The sequence below is a fragment of the Myotis davidii genome, unplaced genomic scaffold (assembly GCF_000327345.1).
Source record: "Myotis davidii unplaced genomic scaffold, ASM32734v1 scaffold174, whole genome shotgun sequence".
Classification (NCBI taxonomy): domain Eukaryota; kingdom Metazoa; phylum Chordata; class Mammalia; order Chiroptera; family Vespertilionidae; genus Myotis; species Myotis davidii.
In genome coordinates, this window is record NW_006289087.1 from 2,755,259 (window position 1) to 2,776,481 (window position 21,223).

Consider the following 21,223-nt stretch of genomic DNA (forward strand, 5'->3'; position numbering starts at 1 on the left):
AACTGGGTTTTTTTGGTTTTGTTTAATCTTTATTGTTGAAAGTATTACAGATTCTCCTTTGGTTTTGTTTTTACCCATTGACCCCCTCCACCCCACATCCACCCCTCCCAAACCTTTACCACACTATTCCAGAACTTAATATTGACCAGGGTTCTAAGTGGCCCCAGGGTCTGTGTTTTCTCCACTGCACTCTATATTAATACCTGTAACGTTAGAATATCGACATCAATCCTAACTATCTCCAGTTCAAGCTCCTGAGAGCTTATTGACACACATATTAGAAGATTGGACTAATATCTGCAGTAGTCTTCTATTTCTTGTACTTTTGTTTGCTTTTTTTTTTTTTTTTTTAAGATTAGGGGTAGGAATGGAAAGGAAAGATAGCATTATTGGGATTCATTCTGTTATATTTTGAATTTATATAGTTCTTTTCATGTGGACTTCTCCCTCCTTCCTTGATACTTACTAGCTTTTTAGATGACTTTAATTGGTTCTTGCCTCCTAAAGGCACATCAGTGTACATATTGTACCTCAGTAGGCTATGCTCTGTAATTGTGATTTGATTAAAGCTAGGTACTTGTGAGTTAATTATTGTATCAGGATCATTTCCTACAAGTTGGTGTTTGATGCATTTTAAGTTAAGTGTACTTAGTCCAGCCAGCCTCTGCCTCTTCTAAGACTGTAGGCAAAGGAAAATTAATGAATGGCCATACCTTTCAATATGTGGACTTGGTTGCTTTGTTTTGCTAATATATTTTTCCTTCAAGGGTTTTTAAATCTCTTGATAATCCTGTCTGAAATATACTAAAACTAAGATCTTGAAGGTACTAGTCATTTAATTTTCTTATGTTAATCCTTAGTAATATCAACATATCACATTTCAAATCTCTGCCACTTCCCCCTTATCCAATTCAGCTGTACAGTCCGTTCTATTCCTTGAACAAGTCAGACTCGTTCCTGCCCCAGAGCCTTTGTTGTTGCTGTCGCCTGTTCTCTAATACTTGGAAAACCCTTGTCCCAGAGCTACTTAGAGACGGTTCCTGTCATTCCAGGTCACAGCTCACACATCTTCTAACAAGTCAGTTGGGAAAGGCCTACTTTGCCACCTCAGCTGAAGTTCTCTCCTCCTCCACTTGCACAGGGTTCCTGTTTGGGGCCTTTATCACGCTAAGCACAATCTTACGTTACCTTGTTAACCTGTTGGCTCATCTATTGTCTGCTTGTCCTCACTGTGGCCTAAGATCCATATGTGAGGGCAAGAAACCTCTGTCCTGATCACTGCCATATCTCACACATCATGGGACATTGTGGACATTCAAGGCACATTTGTTGAGAAGAAGAGAGTGAGAGGAAGGATAAGGGCAAGAGGTGGAGGGAGAGATAGAGAGAATGAGAATGAATGAGAATCTAGACACAAGTCTCAGATTTCTCTCTCACTGAAGGACTAATAGGGGCGCTATATTATAAGAAGTCTGGTAAATACATCTCACTCCTGTTGAAGTCATATAATTGCAGTCTGTGCGCTGGGATTTCCTCCTTTGAGATACCTGTGTTAGCTTTAAGCTGCAGGACTCCAAAATTAGGCTGGATAAGATGAATGTAAAGTCCTGGGAACGTTTTGGATTGCCCAGTCAATGCCGTTACTTCACCTTCATATAATTGCAGGTAGTTACTGGAAACCCATAAGGCTAGATATGGAGCACATACTTATAGCACCTCTCCAACGTAGGCAGAAGAGTAGAACTCCTCCCTGTAAGTTTACATGCCAGAATGTAATCATCGAGCACAGCCATAGTCCAGGAGTTGGGGCCATAGCGTGTGGTTTCAGACTTCCCTTGAGGATAAGACTTTCTTTATGTTCGTGTGCACGTATGTTATGTATATGTACGTATGTAATAACCTTTATCATAAATGATAATGTTTATGTGTATGTGTATAATACATGTGTGTGTACAGTAAACTTTATAAATGGACATTATAACCAGGTTTACCAAACTTTACCAGTTTCATGTAGTTGAGGGGAAATCGAATCAGGACATAGAATAAGACATGTTCATGTACCTTTGATTGGTGATCTTTGATGTCAGTCTTTGAATGTCGTGCTCCAGGAAGGAGGCATTACGTGTCTGTCCCCATGTCTCACCTGGGGCTTTGTACATAGAACTATTTGGGGGTTTGTTTTCCATGAGGGCTTGGAGGCGCTGGAACTTATCCTTTCCTTAGAGAACTTTGAAATTATCAGTGGCTGGAGCATCCTACGGAGATTTCCATTTGCCAAGACCTCTAAGTGCACGGACAAAGACACAATAAGATTGGCCATTTTCAAAAATTATTACTATGCAGAGAAAATTGATTAAAAACAGTCATTTGTGGTAACATTTTAAATTTGATTCATAGAAGAATTCATGTTCCTTTCTCTTTTTATTCTAGTCCTAAAGAATATTCTTACCTATAACAAAGAATTCCCATTTGACGTTCAGCCCGTCCCCTTAAGGTAAAGTAAATACGCACCCATACTCGTTTTCTTATTTTACACCTGTTTGTGTCAACATTGTTTATATCAGCATCTTACCTGGGAAGTGAGCAGCTGGGAGGCTTCCCTAGAATACTTGGTTTTGTAGCTCATTGTATGTTTGTCCTTTTGCATGTAGAAGAATTTTAGCACCTGGTGAAGAAGAGAATTTGGAATTTGAAGAAGATGAGGAAGAGGGTGGTGCTGGAGCAGGGTCTCCTGATTCCTTTCCTGCCAGAGTTCCCGGTGGGTATCTTTGTTTTAAAATAGTCGTAACTTAATCCCAGGTCAGGGCGATTGGAACTGATTTTGGTTCTCGCTAGTGGGGAGGAAGACATCTCCAGAGCCCGTGTCAGTCTGAAGCAAATGCTTATGGCCATGTTATTGGCAGGAGCTATTTTGGAAGTGTGGTCTGAAAGTATCTTACTGTGTCGGGGTCCCAAGACCACCCTCAGGTTTGGTCATTCGCTAGGAGGACTCAGCATACAGTTGTACTCACAGCTATAATGTATTGCAGTGAGAAAAGTACAAGAACAGAACCAGCAGGGGGAAAAGGTATGCGAGCAAGTGGGGAAGCCAGGCGCGAGCTTCCGGGAGTCCTCCCTGCAGGGCAGTGATGGCGAACCTTTTGAGCTCGGTGTGTCAGCATTTTGAAAAACCCTAACTTAACCCTGGTGCTGTGTCACATATAGACATTTTTTGATATTTGCAACCATAGTAAAACAAGGATTTATATTTTTGATATTTATTTTATATATTTAAATGCCATTTAACCAAGAAAAATCAACCAAAAAAATGAGTTCGCATGTCACCTCTGACACGCGTGTCATAGGTTTGCCATCACTGCTGTAGAGTCAAGTTGTGATTAATTCCCCCAGAGACAAATGGGGGCAGCACATGAGGATGTGTTCTGTCGGCCAGCACAGTAGGGACTCAGTGCCCGAGCTGGTACTGGGCTGATCACTTAGCCACCCTCTGCCGGGCACAGGCCAAAGTTCCTCCTCCCAGAGGAAAGCAGGCACTCAGCATAGATCGCCTTGTTTGTGCAGACAGCTAGGCACCGTGGCCGTTCCTATCAGGGGCTGTGGGAACCCTCCCGAATCCAGGTTCCCAGACACGTGCCCAGGGCTGACCTTGGGAGCAGGCCTTTCCCAGAGTAATAGTCTCGGCCCAGCTCTGTTCACGCTTTCCTGTGCATGGTTGTGGTACTTGTTTAATCAATCACACTGGTCATTCCGCCTGGCCCTGGGGGGTGGGGGTGGGTAGGAAAGCAAATAACGTAAAATACTGACTCTGAAATTACCAGTGGAGCTCATTTCTATGGCTGTTTCTCTGTTACCAGGTACTTTATTACCGAGGTTGCCGTCAGAACCCGGAATGACGTTGCTAACGATCCGAATTGAGAAGATCGGTCTGAAAGATGCCGGGCAGTGCATTGACCCCTACATCACAGTCAGTGTAAAGGGTAAATAACTGCCTCCATGTTTTCCCTCTGGTGACTTCTATAAAATGTTGTTTCTCATTGGGATAAATGGGGGCGGCGGGACTCTCCTGTCTATGACAGCTCATTTTTCATTCATTCTACAGTGAGGCAAGATCCCCGAGAGGAGGGCATCATTCCTTCTCCAAACATTTCTGAGAGATTTACTAAAAGCATTTTCCTGTTATAACTTACACTCATGTTTGCTTTCGAGGTTTTTCCCCCTATGTCTTTTATTCTTAAAATTCCATCAAGGGTGCTGCCTAGACATACGCACTGTCTTCACGGCAAAGACATCCTTCAGGAAACATGTTTAAAAAATGTCTCCCACCTCCCAAGGGTGTGTGGTTCCCTTTGCACAGCCGTGCTCTCCGGTCCCCTGGTGCCTCCACGCGAGGCCCCCTCGTTTCTGTCTAGGAGAGCCGAGCCCAGGTGGGCGAGAGTCAGGGCGTCGATGAATCATCCGTGGAGAAGGGAAACAGGACATATCCGTAAACATCCACACCCAGAACGCAGTCCTGGGGGACGCTAAAACGTGGCGTGTTTCTTGTCCTGAACTATGTTACCAAGGTTATTAACCCTTTGAGTGCCAACCAATATCCTAGGAACTATGCTAAAATTCCCAAGGCGTTTTTGCTGATTTTACAGCAGTTTAGGAAAAAAATGATCAATCGCAAGTAAATGAAGTTACATATTCAAAAAATTAAGGAAACCTTTACTACATTGACATATTTAGCAATATCATCATCACTAATAAAAACAGACTTAGAACTGGATGCCATTTCAAAGCTTTGATAGCGCTCCCGGCACTTTTGGCGAAAGACAGGAGGAGCGGGATCGCGCTCCCCGACACTCTAGGCGTTAAACATGGTTAGTCCTAGAATTTGTTTTTTTACTATCCGATGATTGATGCCTTGAAAACAACTTTTTCTGTCTTTGGCTTAAGAGGGGAACCACAGCAGTTGAGTTCTTTTGTTGCATCGCCACGCATTTTATACAGAACTTTATTGTAAAGCACTCTGTGGCCTTTTAAAAATAGTGACTGAGTGATTGAGAATGAAGTCGTCATACAATTATTCAGAAATGACAACACAGTTAATCCAACCCACAGTTAATCTGCAGTTTGAGGCAAATCAATGAAACAGATCTGGACTGCAATGAATTGGAGAGAGCTTTCACCAAAGGCAGAGATAAATTCAGACGCATGTGGGTTCATTAGTACCAAATAAAAGAAAAAGGAACTTGGCCACGGAGGAAAATTGTGACATGGAGAAACCACGATCCACAGCACTAGTGCGGTGCTGCCTCATCTCCTGATGTGCAGTTATCAAGTCCAAGGTCGACTGGAAAGCATTTGTGCCCGACACTGTTCATAGGCCCTTAGCAAAGCCGCATATCTCATTTGGGAATATACACGGTAAAACACACAATGTCATGATACCGTGATAGCTATTATGTTACCTTTGCATACACCTTGGACTGAAATATGTTTTTGTGTAAATATCTTTAGGAACTGAAATAATGAAATGTGCTAAATCGTTTTAAGTCCCCTAAGATGGGCCTGTGGAGTAAAACACCGAGGAGTCCTTAAGCGAGTCCCCATTGAATTTGATTAAACTGGAAGATTCCCGGCTCCAGGAAATTAAAACCATGCTCCATACATAGTGCACCATCTGGCTGTTGTAAATCAGGTTATGTTACAGCAAATGGAACCAGGATGTATGTTATATACATGCAAAAGCATTCACGTATGGAGAGGTTTCATTGGCAGCTTTCATGTCCGATTGGTCCTCCGACTTGAATAGAACAGGGGAATTCTGATAGAGGTCAGTTCACAGGCCCTCCCATGCCATGCACTTGATCAGGTGGGAAGTAGGGATATTATTCACATTCCGAAGTTATTGCACACAGGAATATAATGGCCTGTTTCCTGGGGAAGACGCAATGCTCCTTCACCTCTGAACTATAAGATCACGTTGTGTGCTCTCCAAACTTCCTCAGGTACCCAGTCATGGCAAGCCTTCCTCTGCTGGTCTCTGAGGTCCCCCCCTCGCTCCTCAGCTCCCTCCACATACCTCTGGAGACCACAGGCCTTCCTTCAGGTGGCCGCCCACACCAGGTGGGAGCTCCCGTTAGCTAGGAGCCTGCCGGCCTCTAGGAAACAGAACCCGGGGGTTCCTGTGTGTTTGAGTCTGTGCATTTGAAGGCTGCTGAACAGAAATTCTTTTCCTCTCTAGATCTGAACGGAATAGATTTAACTCCTGTGCAAGATACTCCTGTGGCTTCACGAAAAGAAGATACCTACGTTCACTTTAATGTGGACATTGAGCTCCAGAAGCATGTTGAAAAATTAACCAAAGGTGTGTAATCGTCAGTAACTGACCCCCTGTGCTCAGAATTCTCCTCTTGTTCATGTGTGTGGGCCTGGTGGACCCAGCAGCGTTGGAAAAAGGAAATGTCACATCGTGTTTATGGAATTGATTGAGATATGTATTTATATTTAAATGTGGGAATCGGGAATTGTGTTATCTAGTCGTATAATAAATAACACATAATAAAGCAGTCTTCCACAGTAAAATCTTATCATCCTTAACAACAGAATAGAATGAAAGCTTTCTTATATGAAGGGCTGGGGAAGCAGGGCTCCCTAAGGATTAAGGCTCTAGTAGCTGAAAGAAACACTTTTTCCAGCGGAATCTATTGGGTAGAAAGACCCTATCGTTTGCGTTAGTTGGCAGGAGGACGGGGAAGGACATGAGCAAATGATTAAAAAGGTGAAGTCACATTTCCAAGTTGCACGGTTCTTTGGATGAAATGTTTCTCCTGCCTTTGTCCACCGGATGCCAGTGTTCTTTGAACAGAAGACTTCGGAGTCCCTTTACCACCCGAGATTCAGTTGTGGTGTTTGCATGTTCAAACCCCGTGGGAGGATCGCACAAGATATACATGTGCTTGTGGAACAGTTGCCACATCTCTAACACAGCGGGCTCCAACCTTTCACACCTCACGGACCACCAGTGGTCCACGGTTGGTGACCGCTGCTCTAAAACACTTGATCTTTTCCTTCTCAAATCGGTGCTGCTGTTCCTGTGTCCTAAAAGACGGTCCTGCTCGGCTGGTGTGGCTCAGTGGTGGATTGTTGACCTATGAACCCCAGGAGGTTGCAGTTCGATTCCCAGTCAGGGCATGCGTCCTGGTTGTGGGCTCCATCCCCAGTGTGGGGCGATCTCCAGTGTGGGGCGTGCAGGAGGCAGCTGATCAATGATTCTCTCTCATCATTGATGATTTTGTCTCCCTTCCTCGCCCTTCCTCTCTGAAATCAATAAAAGCATTTTAAAAAATAAAAGATTTGTCCTGCAGCGCTCCTGGTAGAAGGTGATTCTCTGAGTGTGAGCAGCTTCCTGGTGAGATGCAAATGCTTGGGCCCGCCAGAGTTTGAGAATCGCTGTGTTAGCAGCATTAGTAGGTAGGACGTGCTTAAGTAATAATGTCCAAGAAATGTCAGTGTGAAGTGTGCCTTCTGCAGGAAAATACAACAAAACTTTGTTTTCCATTTTACTCCATTGCTCTGAGAAATGTTTCTGATGTAGGGTGAGGGGGCGTGTTTCACGGGCTCTTAGATTACAGTGGGGCCTTGACTTATGAGTGTCCCGACTAATGAGTTCTTTGAGATACGAGCTGTCTCTTGGCCGATTTTTTGCTTTGAGTTGCGAGCTAAAATTCGGGTTACGAGCCAGCTTCAGATACCCCACGGCTAGCTGGCGCAGCGAACGTCACAGTGAATGCCACAACATCAGCCCAGCATCACGTGTCTCACTCGTTCACTTTTTGATTTGACATACGGGTAATTTGAGTTACGAGCTCTGTCACGGAACGAATTAAACTCGTAAGTCAAGGCCCCACTGTATGTTTGTTTTATTGAGCCGTGCTCTTGACGACTTGACTCGCAGGGTGTTAAAAATAGGACTGTATTCAGAAGTTGACTCCATTCATTTTTCCCAGCTTTGAATTCGTTATGTACAGTGACTCTAGTTTGAACTGATATGAATACTAATGAATATGCTGTACCTTCTTCACGTTTACACACATGTCAGCTCATCTTCCTAGGCCAGTGATGGCAAACCTATAACACGCGTGTTGTACTTTCTTCACGTTTATAAGCATGCCAGCTCATCTTCCTAGGCCAGTGATGGCGAACCTATGACACGCGTGTCAGAGGTGACACGCGAACTCATTTTTTTGGTTGGTTTTTCTTTGTTAAATGGCATTTAAATATATAAAATAAATATCAAAAATATAAGTCTTTGTTTTACTATGGTTGCAAATATCAAAAAATTTCTATACGTGACACGGCACCAGAGTGAAGTTAGGGTTTTTCAAAATGCTGACACGCCGAGATCAAAAGGTTCGGTTGCAAAGATCAAAAAATTTCTATATGTGACACGGCACCAGAGTTAAGTTAGGGTTTTTCAAAATGCTGACACGCCGAGCTCAAAAGGTTCGCCATCACTGTCCTAGGCTATTCTCATTTCACGGGGCCGTTCTTCGATCAGTCTGGCTCAGAAATTTTGCTAGAGTTTGGAGTGACAGCCACAGACATACCATCAGACCTTATAGCAAAGGTTACTTTATAAAATGATGCCAGTTGCTTGTTCATATGCTTCTGGTGATCAAAGACAATGTATTGTCAAGAATGGTGCTGTCCGTGGCTAATGCTTTTTCCATCCCTTAGGTGCAGCTATCTTCTTTGAATTCAAACACTACAAGCCTAAAAAAAGGTTTACCAGTACCAAGTGTTTCGCCTTCATGGAGATGGATGAGATTAAACCCGGGCCCATTGTAATAGAACTGTAAGTGATGCGGGTATGGAATCAGTACTAATGGAATGCTGACTAGTATTTCTTCTTAGTATGTGACCTTGAAATAGATCGATTATCAACGTATTTTAAACAGTGGTTTTTCTATTGTGGTTACAGATACAAGAAACCCACTGATTTTAAAAGGAAGAAATTGCAATTATTGACCAAGAAACCACTTTATCTTCATCTACATCAAACTTTGCACAAGGAATGACCCCGCCATGAGTAACCTGGAACTTCTGTGAATGTTACCACTCACTAGAACCATCGTAGCTCTGTCGAATCCTCTCCCTTCAGCAGGCAGGAAGCAGGCCCTGCCAGGCCAGCGGGCCAGAGGGAGCCCCCTGCAAAGCTACAGCACAGAACCCATGTCCAGCACGTCACTGACATGTCAGACTCCTTTGGATACAGGCTTATTGTAGGTTTTGAAACATGTTTTTACTTTTTTATTGATTGTGCAGATAATATTCTCCTTCCTAATTGACCACTACTGCCCTGCTTCCTGGAACAACACTGTTGTGGGTAGGATGTGCTCATCTTCAAACTTAACTACAGCAATAAGAATGTACTAGAGTTTACACGTCTACTCCCTTCTGCTCCACTACGCTCTTTTGGTTTTTTGAATTCATGTCAAACTTTGGGCCGATGTGGGTAGGATAGTGTGGAACTGCTTTGGAGAGTTTGGAACAGAAATTTGAATCAGATGCTAACGAGATACTGCAGGAATAACTGCTGGTTTTCTGACAACTGATTGTGAAACCATACCTCTTACAGGACAAGTATGCGAACGAAATTTAGACACTCTATTTTTTTTTTTTTTTTACATAGGTAGATAGAATTGCCCTTTATTTCCTGTTTAGATATATCACCATTCATCCATATGGGAATATGCAGGTCATTAGCTTGTTATAATTTGACTATTTACATTATTTTTTACTTAATGGGGCATAAATAAAACTTTCATAGTATACACGAGGCACCTGTTTGATACACATTAAATCGGGCTGGGCTTTCTGTAGAGCCCACATAGTTCATGTCACTACTTTCCATGACCAGTGCTGGCGCGAGGGGAATGTGGTGCAGTACTTGGCCTGTTGTTAAACTAGTGTAATAACCTGTCATACTGTTCAGTGTGTTTGCTTTTTAAAATAAGTGGCCACAATTAAGTTGTCCCAGCCCTTGCACTTCAAGAGATTTAATCTTTTCAGTTGTCCGCTGGGTCGATTCTGTTTACTGAGATGGATGTCGGGAACTTTAGGAGCCTGGAAGAATTCTCAGCCAGGTTTAGTCTGGTTTCTCATCTTGATTAGATTAATTTCAGAACGGTTCCGTCCACAGTAGCTGGAGGGGATGAGGAATTGCCTTAAATAACTTCGTTGTTCACTCAACTCTTAGACTGTGAGTTGTCAGCCCCCCAGACTGTAAGCTCCTCGAGGGGCAAGAACCACACTTCCTCCACGTCATGTAAACTGAGGTAGGGGCAGCGCTCTGTACCCTGCTGGACTCAGGACCTTTTGTTTGATTGTTGCTGACAAGACCTAAAAAATTCTCTCTCAAAAAACCTACTATTAAAATGTAGCAAAACCGATATATTGTTCTTTCTCTTTTCTCATAGACCGTAAGACATGTATATCAAAGTGTTAATTTATATGAAGCATCTGCTACTGTTCACGAAGTATGTTTTATATGAACTACACATGCCTTTCATCAGTATTAAAGAAGCTTAAATTGAACACTGTGTGAGTAGCTTAGCTTTAATTCAGAACTGAATGAAATAACAAAGCAAGTGATTGTCTTGAAGCAGTAGACACAGAATACTCCACATCCCACAGTAAATTATTTAAATTTACTCTCAAATGAGAAAAAAAAAAACCAGCCATTGAACAATAACCACAACTGTAGAAATGCTTTCTGGCTGAAACATTGCTGCTTCATAAATGAGATGATTTTAAAAACCACGCCCAGACACACCATGACTGGAGATGGCTTCTGCACTAGATGTGACTTGCGAGATGGCCGAGTGTGACGTAACTGAGGGATGGTCCCTGCCCTTTCTGGATACTGGCAGCTTGCCCGGCTCCACTGCCCAAGTGATGCCACCAGAGGGCTGAGAGGCGGCATCCCGAACGGGGCGGAGGTGCTCAGGTCGGCGACGTGGGAATTCTCTACAGCTTCCTGACTTTCCAGGAAGATGAGGTAAATACCCCACAAAGCTTTAGGGGCACAAAGACTCCAGCTTAGATTGATTTTAAAATAGGTTCAATTTACTTTTCCTACTTGATTGTCTTCCTAGCTGGTATAATCTACATGTAAATGCTATTTAAAAATAGAAATTATATTAAGTTCATCATTATTTTATGTCCTAAAAGAGATTGAAATATTCCACTTGTGATTTACTCTTATTTTACATGGTTAAAAAAATAACTTTGGCTGTTAACAATGGAGTTCTTCTCAGATTTCTTCTATTCTTGATATTAAGTGGGAGGACCTATTGATGGAATTCTTTTGCTGAAGATGTGTTGCTTATGGATTTTGAAAGGGTTATCTTCTTTCGAAGGTGCTTATCTTTAGAATCTAAAGTGGTGTATGTGGTAGTGGTTTAGTATGAAGGAAGATTAGGTTTCACAGTGAGGCTTTTGCTTTCTGTAATCGGGTGTTCTTAGTGGAGTAAATGTAACAATGACAGGCCCTGGTGTAGGTAATATATCATAGACCTTCAGAGAACAGGAGAGTATAGTCAAAAAGTTAACAGGGATATCAGCATTTTATCATTTTGATTTAATCTAAATCTTAAACTTCTTAAAATATACTATTAAGTTACTATAATTTAAAGGGTCTAAAGAGTTAGTTCTTAAGAAACATTGTTTTAAAACTATGGTGTAGCCCTGGCCGGTGTGGCTCCGTTGGTTGGAGCATCATCCCGTACACTGAAAGGTGCAGGTTTGATTCCTGGTCAGGCCACATACACAGGTTGTGGGTTCAATCCCTGGTCGGAGTATGAACAGGAGGCAACTGATCGTGTTTCTCACATCAATGTCTCTCTCTCTCTCCCACTTTCTCTAAAATTTCAATAAAAAATTAAAATTTAAAATAAATAAATCCATGGTGTAGTAAGTACTTTTTAAGTATGGTGTAACCCCAAATTCTTAGATATACTGATTTTTAAATACAAATGCCAACATTCAAATATTAACTGTGGAGAAGAATTAGTCACCAAAAAGAATTGTGGTCAGCCCATGGCTGCTGACCTAGGGCATGTTACAAGCCTTCAAATCTTAAATCACTCTTTCTCAGAGTATTCTACTGTCCTGATGGTTTTCGCCATATTCATTGAAAATCATAGGCAAGGTATGGACGAAATATTAGACTTTACTTTTTTTAATAAAAGAAATTTCCTTTTATGGTCACAAGACATGGCTTTCATTTTTCTGTTGTGCACCCTTTTTTTTAAAAAAAAAATACCTATTTTTATTTATTTCAGAGAAGGGAGAGAGAGAAACATAAATGATGAGAGAATCATCGATCAGCTGCCTCCTGCATGCCCCACACTGGGGATCGAGCCTTCAACCCGGGCCTGTGCCCTGACCAGGAATTGAACCTTGACTCCCTGGGTCACAGGTCAATGCTCAACCACTGAACCAAACCGGTGGGCTTCTGTTGTGCACCCTTAATGCACAAATGGCAAAAGCAACAGAACATCAGGGCAGACACTCCTTGCACCTGCTGTAAACTCATCTTCGGGAATGACTCAGGCAGGGAGTCACAGAACGCCTGAGTGCTGTCAGATGGCCCATGGCTGCTCTGAAGTGGAGGAAGCCCTCAGTCCTGGGGCCTGAGTGACGGAGGCCGAACCTGCTGAGCCGGGAGCAACAGGGAACTTGGTGCTGGGAGCCCGAGCTTTCACCTTTCCAAATGGCACAAGTCTCATGAGAAAACAGTCGAATGAATCCACAGACTCTTGGGAAACATTAATAACCAAATTTTAATGAACTTCCACTACAAAGAACTTCAGCAAGAGGGGAGATAAAGTTCAGTGATTTCTTAGTAAACATTTTTAGCGTAACAGTCCTTGCGACCAGATACTTTAAAAATTCAAGCTTATGAACACCGTTGCTCTGCGTTCAACTGGTGTCCACTAAAAACAGGATAATAAATGGAAATACATGTTCTTATGGCATTTCCACAGGAAATGTTCATATTTTTCATGACGTCCTAAATCATTGAACAGTTACATAGGCTACACGAACTAAGACACAGGTATTCTTTATTGCACATTTCAAAGTTGGGAGGGGGTTCTAGCTTACGAGGTGATGTTCATTTGAGGGGAGAAATGGTATTTTTTCATTGTTTGGCTCAAAAATGCACACTGCCGGGGCAGCTTAGGTCTAAAAACTAACTTTATTGAAACGTTTGGATTTGAGACTGTAATGGGTAGTGCACAGTCCACTTCCTCTCCGGCTGTGTGTCGGAGTTATGGGCTCTGCTTCAAGGTCTGGGAGGGGCCCTGGCTGCCGCTCTGAGAGGCAGGTGGGGGCTCCTCTCTGGATCCAGGAGGCAGTGAGTCTCTTGCAGCAGGTGAAGGGTACTCCGGGGGGCCGTGGCTCGGGGGCGGTAGTCGGGGGCCAGGAGCGAAGTACTCCCGAGGGCCAGGGGAGCCTCCAGGTCTAAAATGAGGGTGTCCCGGTACAAATCCTCGAGGGTCGAAAGGCACGTCCCGTTTCCCCGGTGGCACGCCCGGTGGGTATTCCCTTAAGCCTAGAGGTGGCCGGAAACCAGGACCTGGGAAGATAGAAATGGCGTCACGTATGAACATACTTCCGTGTAGGGGATTCCAGGAATGTTCATCTTTCATTTCTCCCAACCCTAGAAGCCGGGGGTGGGAGCCCCACTGTATACATCAGTCACACAGGCTCAGCAGGTTCAAGTGACAGGCCTCTGGCCGGCCAGCCATGAAACAGCACAAGCGGGATTGCAACATGGCTCTACCTACGTCACTAGTCTGCCATCTTTATCTCACGAGAGCTTGGCTTGTATTTGACCGATTATGAGAAAACGGGTTTCACAAGGTAAAGAAGTTTTGGTAAAGGAATCCTGTCTACTGCTGTGTCCATTAAAAGTTCATGTGGGGCTCATCATCACAATCGAGGTGCTCGCCCCTCTGGGAAGGCCTTCCAGCTCCACCTAATTAAACTCAGCAACATCCACTAGGTAGCTGTTCCACGCCACCTTCTCTTTCAAACTTCCTTCCCATTTATTCCCAAGGTGGGGAGTGAGGGTTTAGTCTTCCCTTTATACTCTGACGCATTCACACATATGGCGTATGTAGCTGGTCCTATAGGACAACCTGAGCTCTCGGAGTTCGGAGAGTAGTGAGTTCTATCCACCATAGAGCCCGGCACGCAGCCCCAGATGTTCAGTGAACATCTGCAGCAGTAATATTTCTGGCTTCCTATAAGCAGCCCCTTTCTGCTGTCTACAAGAGATACCATTCTGCCCACCCCAGCGGAGGGAGATTATGCAGCCGCTCCCCCACCCCCCATGTGTCCTAAGAAACTTTAAGACAAGTTCAAAGGGATTCTGCCAGCTTTACCCTTTCATTGCAGAGCCCGCGATAGTAACTGTTAAAATCTTAGCAAGGAGCCCACAGAAGGGTGGTTGGCAAGTCCATCATCATACCAAACGGTGGAGGAAATGGCCGAGGCCCGAAAGGCCTGCAGAGCTGAGGAGGTGGTCCATAGCGAATGGGCGGTGGTAGAGGGCCTCCCATGAGGGGCACGCCTGGGAATGGAGGGGGCCCTTCTGCAGCCATATTCACCTGCAGAGCAGAAACGGTTCAGGTCTGAAACACTCGGGAATGACAGGCAGAAGCACCAGCACCAGCAGAACCCCAAAGAAGCCGATGCCGGGCACCTGCCAGTGGGCAGAACCAGTGCAAGACACTGCCCTCCTCCCACTGGTCCCAGTGGCAGCCTGGCAGGCAGAGGCACAGCAGTGAGTTCTGCTGTGGTCATGCTGCTACTGGTATGTCCTTCACACCATGCTATACACAGTGATCTGTTTCCAAAGCATCCCCTCCCTCCCACATCCCTCCCCTCACCACAACAGCTCATTATTTCCAGACGAAGAATGGAGAGAAGGAAGGGAACAAAAATCCATTCTCTACACCTGTCATCATAGCTACTCTTCAGAGTACCTTCAATTTCCTTTCATCTAACTCTCAGGTCTCTAGGTCTCTAAGTACCATCATCTTGTTGTAAACATCAAAGAGCACAGAGAGCAGCAGACACTTTGCCAAGGTCACCCAGCACGGGAGGCTAAGGCAGGAGTCAGGGTCACAGCTGCTCTCCCCATCACTGCGCCCTAACAAAGCAGGCTATTCTCTCTGAAGCCTTGACTTAAAGGGGTCTTGGGTCTTATTCAAGCCGCCCCTGGAGAAAAGACCTGTCAGAAGAGGTGTGTTCCGGGGTCCTGCACCGAATGGGAAATGTTTTCCAACAGAAACAATGTTCCATGTTGGTGAAGTTAGGTAGTCATGGCGCTAATCCTCACCTTCACGCACCAGTGATACTGTACATTGTGAGATAAGGACTAATCTTTCCTCACGGGAAACTGGGTTGAAAATTCTAAATAATTCCATCGCATGCACTTCTATTTCAAGCTAGAGAAGCCCTGTGAGGTATGACAGAGGACTCCCAGCAAGAGCCGCTACATGAGAGACAAGACTCTCACGGGAACCTCATTTAAGGCTCTCGCCGGAACTGGCACAACAGTAATGACAGGTTTTCACTAGTCAGTGTTTCACCCCCGGCAAACATCCTTCTGTTACCACGCTGTGATGGCAGGTTATTCAAATTAGGGTTTGCCCACTGCACAACTGGAGAGGGTCTTAAATAGCAGACTTCCCAGCACAGGGACTGACGATGAGTTACGCCCCACACGGTGGATTACTTTCCTTGAGAGCGCTCAACACGGAAGCACACGGTGTAAGGTGGAGTGATGCCTGTGCACGTGTTTGAGTTAATTATAGCACTCCAAACGGGTTAATCACCGAACCAAAACAGAGACCAGTCAACCGGCCAGATTTCAGCAGCAGAGAATCACTCGCAAGTCCAAGGCCAGAGGAAGCTCACACGGCCGTGCAAGTTCACGCAGGCAGGTTCGTGCCAGGGCCTGCGTGTCCTTTCCAGAAAGGCACTAGGTGTGACAAGCCCAGGGCAGTCCTTAGCCTCAGTACTCACTGCTCCTGGATGCTCTGCCAAAGGCGTGGTGCTGGGAACGGAAGGGCCTTCAAACTCCTGGGGAACCGTTTGCTTTTTAAAAAATAAATGAGACAGTAGAGAGATAACCGCACACACACACAGTGATGGACGAGGCGCAGAGAGGGCTGCGGGCACAGCGCAGTGCTTCCGGGAATACGTACCTTGCCCTCACCCACCCTGGACGGGGACGCGCTTCTTGGGCTGCTGTTCATCATGGGAGCTGCACCAGACCCGGGGTCTGTCGAAGCCAGAGGATGAGTCAGACTTCCTCTGAGTTACATACTCTTTGAGGAAGAATAAAAACCCCTCTGCCCCCTGCCTCCATGATTTTGTTGTTGTTTTCTTAATATATTTTTATTGATTTCAGAGAGGAAGGGTCGGGGGGAGAGAGAGATAGAAACATCAATGATGAGAGAGAATCATTGACCGGCTGCCTCCTAGACACCCCCTATTGGTGATCAAGCCCGCAACCCGGGCACGTGCCCAGACCAGGAATGGAACCGTGACCTCCTGGTTCATAGGCTCAGGCACAACCACTGAGCCACACTGGCCGGCTGCCTCCATGATTTTAGACCTTGAACACACCAGGTCCCTACCAGAGGCAGAGGGGCTCCCAGGTGCCTCAGAGCACTGGAGAGGAGGTGGAGGCTCGTCCACTGAACCTTGAGAAAGAAAGAACAGAGCCCTTGCGTGGATTTTCAGGAGGAATAAACCAACTGTGGGCGGGGCAGGGCTCAACTCTGAAAGCAACATTAAAAACAGGGCCCCAGCACCTATGAGGGGACATCACAATTTATGCCCAGACTTGGAGAATTAAAGTAGGAGCTGTCTTAGAAAGAAGGGCAACAAACCCTGCGATGAACGGACTGGTTAGGGACTGCACGCCGCAGGCTGATGCAGGAGCGCATGCTCACCTTTTTCAGTTTGCATGTAATGACTTCCTTATCTTACCGAGTCTCATAGACATAGTTATGAATAGAAAAAAGACCTAGCATTTCATACTATAGTGAGAAATGGTTGCTGCAGAAATTCTAAAGTCTTAAGGCTACTTTTGTAATATTTCAAAAGGGAACTCCATAGAAATTTATTTTACAGATAAAGGCTTACACATCACAGTAAAACATAAAAATAGAAACAAAAACAGTATTATTTATGCTTTTACTTAAGTGTAAATATACTTTACATATTTATATATAAGATAAATAAAATTAATAATAACAAATAGATGGTTTCTGTTCTAAAGCAGATCTTGCAGTAGACTATTCGAAATAAGTAAAATTAAGAAATTCTCTATGTTAGGCACAGAGTCTAAAAAGTTTGCATTAGAATTCTCAAATAAAAGGGGAAAGTGCTCTTGAAACAGTTTACAGGTAACGTGAATATGAATACTCACCAAATTCACTTCTGGGCACATCTCTTCGACTGAGCGTGGCAGAGAGAGGTCTCGTGGGTGGGTCTCTCGGTGGCGGGGAGCATTCTCCACCACTCACGGGTGAGGGGCCGAAAGAGCCATTCTGGCTCAGGGGGCCTGCAGGTGACAGTCCACCGTTACGACATCAGGCCACCTCTTTCCTTTAACATGTTGCGGACGGATCACGAGAATTCTCGTGTTTTCTGTTCTAAGGCTTGTGGCCAATCACGAGAATTCTTTAAAATGATATTAGCTTGTAAGAACATGTAATAAGTAACTTCAAAATGCCATGGGTATTTAATTTTAAGGCGTGCCTTTAGCATTTATGTATAACGTTTTTTCTACTCGTTCAACAGAAAACTTATCTGGCCACTGGGTAAAGCTGGCACTAGAACTACTGGTCCGCACTGTGTTAAGTTCTTAGGCTTGTTTCTGGGGCATCGTTATATTACACACAGAAATAAAAAGCAACCTCTATTCAGTTTGCACCAAAATACGGATTGCTGCCCTTCAAGAGCGCTCCCCACCTCTCCGTGGAGGGTTCTGTGTGCTGGGCCTCCCGGGCATTGGTTTTACAATCACAGGTTCTTGCAGCATCGCCATCTTCTGGGTCAATTCTAATAACCTTGAATAAGGAGAAAGAATGGACTTAAATATGAAATCGGAAACCAATTCTTATTAAATACCACTCAGCACAGCCTTGAAGACCTCCAAGAGCTGACAAAACAGGGAACAAAGCCACGTACTTGTGTCTCAAATTGGCTGCTTCCCTCTTCTCTTCAGCCATAGCTCTTTCTGCCGCACGAGCTTTGAGCTGTTGGAGGAAAACGTATCCAAGTTCAGCTGTGGTCGACTATGCGCCAGATAAAGGGAAGGGAAGAAGCCTTACCCAGTTCTCGTGCGCTTTCTTCTCATTAGCAGAAATCTGAAAAAGATAACACGTCAAAAAATATGGTTATGGATTCATTACACTGGCCTGTCAGAGACCCCAAAGAATCCTGCAGCTGCCGGGCGGTATACCCACCTGGTCTTTAAAGGAGCGCTCCGTTTTCTGCAATTCATCCTCCAGCTCTTCGATTCTCCACCTAAAAATACACTTGCTTTTATCCGTCCAGCACAACTGAATTCGATGTTACATGATCCTCCCATGTTCCCTTTACTGTAACTGTACCCTTACAGGTTTCATCCTAACAGAAACGTATTTTACATGGTTATAATGAAAACTAATGCTACCTAATGTCCTTATTTATTGTAGCAGCCAGAGATTATGAGTTGGTACATTAAAATTTCTTTAACTGTTCTTTAATATGTTCTCATATAAGCCTGCTATCAATAGCTCCCTCCATAAAGCTTCTTCCTTTAATTATATCTACGGACCATTACCTAGAGCTGAGCACTAGGCCCATCAATGTCACGGTCATTTTAAAGGTCTGATACACCAGAGAGCAAACTGCCTTCCTAAAACAGCTCTTAAACCACCCAGATCTGCCAGCATGAACCAAGTTCCCTTACATTTACCAGTGTTGGGTGTTGGGAAATTGTTATTAAACATATTTTTCCTTTACTAAGTGAAAATTTCTTTTTTCCTTGTGCAAATTAAATGTACTCATGTCCTCTCACCATTATTTATGTGCCAGTTTGTTGTGCAAACTGAACGAGTGGTTTCTGTTAAAAGCCTGAACTCACTTGTAGGTTTTTATCTCCTCTGCCGCTGAAACCGCCTTTTCGTCGGCCGCTGACAGCCGCTGCTCCCTTTCTCGCCGCTCAAACTCCTCTTGGCTCAGCTTCCTAGGGAAGAGCCAGTCGCCGAGTGAAAGTGTGTCTCCTTTCCCCCAGTGCCTGTCTCAATGCCTCCACTCGAATCCTCAACCCCTTCCTCCCCATCCTCTCCCAGAGGCTCAGACGTGCACACAGATTCACAGAGGTTCCCTCACACCTGCCATTTGGGGATGCGAGCCAAGCCCTGGCCTTGGGCAAATCACCTGCACTTCCCAACTTCTCTTCGCAATTCTCTACTTCTTCACAAATAAACAAAGACATGAGAAAACACTAGGCGGCCCACGGGCAGCGTTCTGGGACTGGAGACAATGAAAGCTCGTTTGCCTCCTGTGGGAAGCCAGGGCGAATCTGCCCGACAGTCCAGCTCATCAGGGTAAAGCAGGGGAAGATTCCGATTCCTACCCCGGGGAGACCTGTAACTGCTTCTCTTACTCCTGTCCCGGAAGGGCTGTTTCTCAGCTGAAGGCTGGCACCATGAGAAGACAGTCCACTGAAGAGAGAGTCTTTAAAACACGTCTCCTGTCTGTGCACTTAACCACAGCCACTTCCACACTTTAGGTCCCAATCCCACTCCCGCCTGCTTCAGTGGGATTGTGATAAGGAGAAAAGCCAAGGACTGGCAATGTCCATTGAAGAGAAAGAGACTCTGACTGTCCCCTATTCGGTGTACTATCTACGGGACACTGGCTTTAACCCAATAACCTGCCAGCTCACGCTGTCAATCTACTGTAACATAAATGACAATGGTTGTAACATTTAACGGTTTACAAACACTATTTTCTTGTTACCCTTGGACCCCTCTGCACATAGTTTTGATTCAAAAGACACTTAACTTGAAACTTAATTTTCTATGAATCAGAAGCAAAATGAGAGAAGCGCTATAGTAAAAAGGGTTAACACCAAAGAGAAAAATTCAATACTTCAGCCAGTATTTTATGAATGGCTATAATAGACCGGTTACCTAGTAAGATGCTAAGATTAAAGTACGGACAGATACTATTATTATGTGCCACTCAATCAAAGCTGATGGGGCATTCTGCGAGATGTGGTGATGAAAATCTAAAAGACAGGCCAACATCCTTGGCACGGTTACATTATGTAATGTTTAGTGTATTTGATTTATATATCTTCAATAGCTAAATATTCCTTTTGAAGTATTTACTTTACTAAAAATAATGTATGTAAATCACTCAGGATTTTTCAAGACTACAGAAAGGGTAAGGATCATTAAAAAAAAACCAAAAAACCCCCACTTCTGCAGCAGTAACTGTTAGTACCAACACCACTCCCCCTCAAATAATTTCTGACAACTGGTTAGAATGGAAAGAAAAATGCAAGTTATGGAAAATGGGGCAGAAAGGGAAAAAAGGCAACTCTAACTTAATCATGGATGGAAAACCTTGGTAATCTTTAAAAAGGAGACAAAGTGATCGGATAGTCACGCCTTTAGTTAAGTGACCGTCTTGCTGCCAACGCCCCGGGAGAACCGTACTTCTGTAGCGTCATCTCCTTCTGCTGGTAGAGCTCGTTCAGGATCTCCACCTTCTGCTTCAGGGTCTTGTTCTCCTCCTCCAGCCCGGCCTTAGCGGCCTGCAGGGAGCTGCGCTCGTCTTCCAACTTCTTTATTTGGTCTGCAGAGGAGAACACGTGTGAGCTGCGTGTGCACAAGGACTGGGCAACTTGAGGGTGGGAAACACGAACACCGAAAACCATTCTTTCTCTTTCCAATGCAATGATTATTTAAAAAAATTTTTTTTTATTGATTGCAGAGATGAAGGGAGAGAGAGAGATAGAAACATCAATGATAAAAGAGAATCACTGATTGGCTGCCTCCTGCACGCCCCCTACTGGGGATCTAGTCTGCATGTGCCCTGACCAGGAATCAAACTGTGACCTCCTGGTTCATAGGTCAATGCTCAACCA

The 21,223-nt window shown here is 44.4% G+C and overlaps 2 protein-coding genes across 2 annotated transcripts in view; one reads left to right on the plus strand and one right to left on the minus strand.

The window, feature by feature from the left end:
• Positions 1–9,300, plus strand: part of AIDA (axin interactor, dorsalization associated) — a 20,858-nt gene extending 11,558 nt beyond the window's left edge. The window contains exons 3-8 of the mRNA XM_015562341.1: positions 2,431–2,494; positions 2,652–2,758; positions 3,855–3,977; positions 6,230–6,352; positions 8,725–8,842; positions 8,969–9,300. Coding sequence (XP_015417827.1) covers positions 2,431–2,494; positions 2,652–2,758; positions 3,855–3,977; positions 6,230–6,352; positions 8,725–8,842; positions 8,969–9,065 — 632 coding nt within the window. The 3' untranslated portion in view covers positions 9,066–9,300. The remainder of the gene's footprint in view (positions 1–2,430; positions 2,495–2,651; positions 2,759–3,854; positions 3,978–6,229; positions 6,353–8,724; positions 8,843–8,968) is intronic.
• A 3,514-nt stretch (positions 9,301–12,814) lies between these two features.
• The window catches only part of MIA3 (melanoma inhibitory activity family member 3), a 31,579-nt gene continuing 23,170 nt past the window's right edge, over positions 12,815–21,223 (minus strand). The window contains exons 16-26 of the mRNA XM_015562342.1: positions 20,793–21,034; positions 19,208–19,309; positions 18,546–18,606; positions 18,411–18,446; positions 18,268–18,335; positions 18,049–18,146; positions 17,504–17,638; positions 16,707–16,772; positions 16,272–16,348; positions 14,528–14,666; positions 12,815–13,630 (exon numbers count right to left, since the gene is read on the minus strand). Of these exons, the coding sequence (XP_015417828.1) occupies positions 13,323–13,630; positions 14,528–14,666; positions 16,272–16,348; positions 16,707–16,772; positions 17,504–17,638; positions 18,049–18,146; positions 18,268–18,335; positions 18,411–18,446; positions 18,546–18,606; positions 19,208–19,309; positions 20,793–21,034 (1,332 nt within the window). The 3' untranslated portion in view covers positions 12,815–13,322. The remainder of the gene's footprint in view (positions 13,631–14,527; positions 14,667–16,271; positions 16,349–16,706; positions 16,773–17,503; positions 17,639–18,048; positions 18,147–18,267; positions 18,336–18,410; positions 18,447–18,545; positions 18,607–19,207; positions 19,310–20,792; positions 21,035–21,223) is intronic.